The 6,000-nt window shown below is 48.3% G+C and overlaps 1 protein-coding gene across 24 annotated transcripts in view; it reads left to right on the top strand.

Moving 5' to 3' along the window:
- Positions 1-372: 372 nt before the first annotated feature.
- Positions 373-6,000, top strand: part of NRXN1 (neurexin 1) — a 1,166,360-nt gene continuing 1,160,732 nt past the window's right edge. For 16 of the 24 annotated variants that reach the window (XM_045077826.1, XM_045077825.1, XM_045077832.1 and 13 more), the window contains exons 1-2: positions 374-809; positions 3,546-5,224. In XM_045077826.1, the coding sequence (XP_044933761.1) occupies positions 4,453-5,224 (772 nt within the window). In that variant the 5' untranslated portion in view covers positions 374-809; positions 3,546-4,452. Of the gene's footprint in view, positions 810-3,545; positions 5,225-6,000 lie in introns of all 24 variants that reach the window. The other 8 variants (XM_045077824.1, XM_004752835.2, XM_004752837.2 and 5 more) reach the window with 1 other exon arrangement.

Raw genomic sequence — 6,000 nt, 5'->3', positions numbered from 1 at the left:
GAAAAGCTGCAGCTTTTCAGGGGTTCGGAACAGGAGACCAAAGCGCGCAAGTAAAACCAGAGCTCATCTTAATCACTGACTCCTTGCCCCCTTCCTTTTAGCTGCCGAGCTCTTCCCTGGCACCCTTTCAGGTACCCTCGCCCAATCACGACTAAACCCCGGAGAAGTGGAATCTCCACACAGGTTTCCGTGGGTCTAGCAGGGGCCTGGGCATGCTCAGTAGGCTACGTGGTTCTCCGGTTCTCTCCCTTTCTCTCTCTCTCTCTCTTTCTCTCTCTCTCTCTTTCTCTCTGTTTCTCTCTCTCTCTCTCTCTCTCTAGGGGGAGGGTGGGTGGTGACAAGTTAGAAGCTCTTGCGGCAGGTCCCCGCCTCCAGGATCGGGCTTCCCCTGCAAAGGGACGAAGCAAAGGTATAAACACCTCCCGCCGCAGCATCCCGACCTGGAGGGGCTGTGCCCGCCGGCCGAGCCCACCAGTATCCTCGCCTGAGGACGGCCCGCCGCTCTCCATGGTACTGCGGAGAGCTCAGCTCCGCCCTTCTCTTTCAGAAGGACAGCACCCGGCGTCACGTAACCCAGCCTTCTCAGGCTCCACCACTGCCTCCTCCTTCCCAGCTCTTTCCCTCTCTTCCTCCTCCTCCTGCTCCCCTCCGTTGCCTGTTTTCCCCTCCCGCACTCCTGGAGATAGACGCTCAAGCCTGACGCCTCTGAAAAGGCAGCGGCAGTCGCCTTATCCACAGACCTCAGGAAATTCGCTTTGACCGATGCATGCTTCAGGCTCTGGGTCGAGCTAAGGGGAATAACCGGGCAGGTAAAGAAGCTCAATTTGGGTTGGGGGAGGGGATGGGGCGAGGCAACCTGGAGAAGGATATATTTCCCCCTAGTAACTGAGCCAGGATCTGCCACAAATGCACAAGGAAGGATGGGTGGTGGGAGGGTGGAGGAGTATAGATCTTCGTCGTTTTGCATGAAGCTTTTTAAATAGATGGCAAGAAAATGAGATGGTGGAACTGAGGTAGTAACTTAAAGGCTGAATGCAGTGATTTATTGGCAAAAGAAAGAAAACAGACAAGTTAGAAACCAAAGCAATAAAATATGTCTGTATCTACATCTTTATTTCTTTTCTCCATGAGCCCTTAATTTGTGCAGTTGACTCCAGGCTCCAAGAAACTGCACTGGTATTAGAGATGGAGCTTAGAGACTGGGCGGGAAAGCCAGGGAGAATTTGGGTGTGCATTGGTATTGAGGGACTTTGTAAAAGCGAGGGGGGAAAAGGTACTTCTAAAAATTAACCCAAAGATTTCAGTTTCTTTGTGGTAGCATGTATTGAAGGATGCATGGAAAGATACGTGTGCATATGTGTATGTGTGTTATAAACATATTAAAATAAATGCAACTGCAGCGGATGAGCATACTGTATTGATCCTTCCAGTGGCTTGGGAATGAATTTGATTCTGGAAATGAAAGAAAAGATTAATGAGGCTGTTAGTCTGCTTTTGAATTAGAGCGCTTCTTCCTTTGGCTGCATTAGGTTGTTTTTCAGATCCTTTTATTTCATCCTCTAATTTGTGAACTCACCAGGTTTTTCCGGCACCTAGAGAGAATCCTTTCTCCATATAAATACAGATACTCTCTCACACACAATGAGCTTCCTCTAAGAACTGGGAGAGTCAGTTGACCTCCCCAGTGGTAAGAATATATATGTGTTCCCCCCAACTCTCTATCTCTTAAAAAAATTGTCAAGGTGTGCATTAGTGGAGGAGGGCAGGAGAGGAGGTGAAGAAAGATTTTGTGATCTATATAATATTAATTAATAAAATAATCGGCTCTAGTTGAGTCACACACACACACACACACACACACAAAGGTTTTCTAACACATAAGCTTCTGGATGGTTTCAAAGCACTACTCTTAATCTTAAAATTCCAGATTTATTTTGCAAATGACTGAAAAATTGGCAGATGTCCGAGTCCACTTATAAAATGAGAGTATATTGAATAATATGCTATCTTAGGATGATTTTTAAGAGCACCTTTCTTTGGGCTTGGCACAGAAGTAGACAAGATATGGCTGGTGATTGCTGATGGTGTGAAATGTATCAGCCATAATAAATAAACAATTGAGATTTTTATGTCTTTTTTATTTCTACTGGGCAATGTGTATGTGTATGTATGTGCTGTGCTGTATCTGTGTTGAAAAAGAGAGAACCAGTCATCAATTTCATCTGGGGAGGAACTTGAAGTGGGATCCCCTGGCTTGGTGGTGGCTCTCAGCTGACACCTGTAGGGATTGCTCTGTACTGAAGAGAAATGCTCTCAGCTCCCTCCATGGAGGAGCAGCAGCACAATGCGGTGCCATAAATTACTGCTAGTTTCAGCTTGTAGGAAAAAAAAGTGTTAATTGGATAGTGAGCTTCTATGTCCAGGCAATAAATGTGTGTGTGTATGTGTGTGCAGGGAAGTGGTGTAGTATAGTGGGAAAAGCTGAGGGAAATGCATGTGTTTGCTTGACATGACCAAATGAACCATTTGTGTGGTTTTTTTTTTTCTTTCTTTTTTTTGGGGGGTATGTGTGTGTGTGTGTCAAAATGTGAGAGTAATGTTTTTGGTAGGAAAAAAAAAGACTTAAAAGCAATTCACTAGTTATGATTTCTGTACCAATTCAGGAGCCTGACAGATTAGAGTTAAATAAAGAGGTAATTTTATAGTGAGTGATTCAAAGATATGACTTTATATTCTAGCATTCTGGAGGCATAGCAGCTAAGGTGACACACATGCCAACTACTGTTCTGACCACACAAATTCCAAGAACTGACAGCTACATAAGGACTTGAAGAGGAGTTAAGATCACTGCTGGCAAAATATTAAATACTTTACCCATCTTTAAAGGAGTTAATATTATGGCAATTGAGACATAAATGCTACCTCAAATAGATAAGACTCCAGTTAGATGACCTCTCCTATAACAGATTATTCCTTTAATAAAAGGAGGAAAATACTGTTTGAAATTTAAAAGAGAATCCCAAGAAACTGTTGATATTCTTTCTGTGAAAAATATAAAATGGTAAGAATGCTATACAAATCCAAGCCAGCAGCTTCCAGTTGCAGTTTGATCTGCCTTGCCTGTTGTAAAATATATATTAACTGAGTTTTGACTAGGTTGTATTTTTATTGTCCATATTATCAGTACACATCATAAGCAGAAGTCCCTAAAAGCGTCTTTTCTTCTTCTTATATTTTAAAAATTAAACTTTCTCAGGAAAAGTAAAAGGTAACCATAAACCTAGATCTATAAAATTCTGAGAGGGTTACCTATTAACAGTTATAATAAACTGCAAGGGGGTAATGACAGATTGTAAAAGTGCAATATTAACTATTAGGAGACATTAGGTCTTCCTTGATAGATCAGGACAAACAAGCCCCTTCCAGTAAGGTTAACTCTGGTTTCCTAAGAACTCTGGTTATTTACCTGGTTTCTGAACTGAATAATGATTTATATGATACTATAAATGACTTTAGAATTTAATTTTTATTTTAATTTTCTGCAGATTTTCTGGGTCCTTATAAAAAGACAAAACCAAAATGCATCACCAACACACAACAAACTGATATGCTGGCATCTTAGCTTGGCCTTGCAGAGGGAGAGAGGAAAGAAGAGGAGCTGTTGTGACACCTAACAGCTTCTGGCTATTCCACAGCTTCTGGGTTCAAAACTTACTGTTGGGGAGGGAAAAAGAGAAGTAAAATCCAGCCTGTGAGGCCATGCATAAGGAATTCTGCGTTGGCTACAGTGATGCAGGAAGCCCATGATATGACAGAAGAAGCAGGCCTTTGAAGCTACTCAGGGGTTAAGTGGTGCCCGTACAGAGGCAAGGAACCTTTCTCTCCCTTCTGGTTTGGGACAGCACATCTGGAGGAGAAACACTTGAGGCATTTACAAGTATCCAAGGATCCTGGTTCATTGCTGATTTCTTGTATTTCCCTGAGAAGTATTTGCTTCTCAACAGTCTAACTGCTTCGCTTTTGCCGGGTACCACGGATGGTACCTGGTAGATGAGAGTATTTGAGGAGTGAAGCATCTGTTGACACCACTGATGCCCTTGAACTAGGTCATGGGACCCAGATGGATAAGTGACTTCCCTTGACCTTCTGTTAACGCCTTTTCCAGAACGTTGCTTCCAAAGTGTATCCTCCCTTTGGTCTGGAAGATCTGCTGCTGCCCTGTACAACTTGGGTCTACGTTTTCCAGTTGGGAGGGGACTATCGGGAGAGAGGGAGGGGTTGCTGGAAGAAGAAGAAGAAAAAAAGAGCTAGATAAAGGAGGGTGCATCCCTCCCACTCCTGCCCATCCCCTTACCCTACTTGTTTCCGGACCCTTATTTCTACATCACGGTGTCCAGGACCATTTTGACCCTGTCGGCCCCGGCACCCCCCCGCCGCACCCCAGCCCCGAGCATGGGGACGGCGCTTCTCCAGCGCGGGGGCTGCTTTCTCCTGTGCCTCTCGCTGCTGCTCCTGGGCTGCTGGGCAGAGCTGGGCAGCGGGCTGGAGTTCCCGGGCGCTGAGGGCCAGTGGACGCGCTTCCCGAAGTGGAACGCCTGCTGCGAGAGCGAGATGAGCTTCCAGCTCAAGACGCGCAGCGCCCGCGGCCTAGTGCTCTACTTCGACGACGAGGGCTTCTGCGACTTCCTGGAGCTCATCCTGACGCGCGGCGGCCGCCTGCAGCTCAGCTTCTCCATCTTCTGCGCGGAGCCGGCCACGCTGCTGGCTGACACGCCCGTCAACGACGGCGCATGGCACAACGTGCGCATCCGCCGGCAGTTCCGCAACACGACGCTCTTCATCGACCAGGTGGAGGCCAAGTGGGTGGAGGTCAAGTCGAAGCGCAGGGACATGACCGTGTTCAGCGGGCTCTTCGTGGGGGGGCTGCCCCCGGAACTGCGCGCCGCGGCGCTCAAGCTGACGCTGGCCTCCGTGAGGGAGCGCGAGCCCTTTAAAGGGTGGATTCGCGACGTGAGGGTCAACTCCTCCCAGGCGCTGCCCGTGGACAGCGGCGAGGTGAAGCTGGACGACGAGCCGCCCAACAGCGGCGGGGGGAGCCCGTGTGAGGCTGGTGAGGAGGGCGAGGGCGGGGTGTGCCTCAACGGAGGCGTGTGCTCCGTGGTGGACGACCAGGCGGTGTGCGACTGCTCGCGAACCGGCTTCCGCGGCAAGGACTGCAGCCAAGGTAAGGCCCGACGCCTGACCCACCGGGGGGCCTCGGCCTGGGCAGGGCGCGGGGAGGCAGGGCGAGGCAGGTGGGGCCGGCTGGTGCATGGGGACGTCCTTCTCTGGACAGTGCGTTTCAGCTAGTTTCGAGGTGAAGACCTGTTGTTGGCCTCTCTGCCTTAGCACCTCCCACAGCCCCTCCTTTGGCGTTCTCCTCATGGTTGAGCAGCCCCATGTCCGGGTTCAGTTTGCTCAGGGGAACCCTTCGTGCCGACCCCGCTCACTTACAGGTGGCAAGTGGAATGACCTCTCCTCTTGGGATTCCTCGGCTTCTTTGTCAGGCTGCTCCCCCAACTTAACTGGGCCATGGCTCGCCTCAACACCTGCTGCGCTTTCCTCTGCCACCTCTGAGTCCGTAACACACAGGTGTTCCCCCTAAGATGCAGACAGGCATCTAGAAGATTGGGCACACATTTGGTGAAGAGTGACGTGCAGGACAGGTTCACGATGGTTGAGAATCTCCATGTTTGTTATTCATGGTAAAGGACAGAAGGGGAACAGGATTCATAGGAACTGCTTTGCCTTTTATAGGTAAAGTAGAAAGTCCTGCTCCTGGTTGTGGAAAAAGGGGCGTGGGAGGGGGCCCATGTGAAGGTTTTCTGGATTAGAGGGAGGAGGGTTCTTGGAATTAATGTTAGTCTCTTTGGTTATGTCCAAGTCTAACTTCTGTCAGTTTAGGAAAAATTATGTGATTTCTGTGATTTCTTGAAGTGGGAGACAGGTCAGCTAATATTT

This window comes from Mustela putorius, unplaced genomic scaffold, assembly GCF_011764305.1.
Source record: "Mustela putorius furo isolate JIRA1106 unplaced genomic scaffold, ASM1176430v1.1 tig00000224_pilon_pilon_pilon, whole genome shotgun sequence".
NCBI classification, from domain to species: Eukaryota; Metazoa; Chordata; class Mammalia; order Carnivora; family Mustelidae; genus Mustela; species Mustela putorius.
This window is presented reverse-complemented; position numbering and strand designations above follow the sequence as displayed.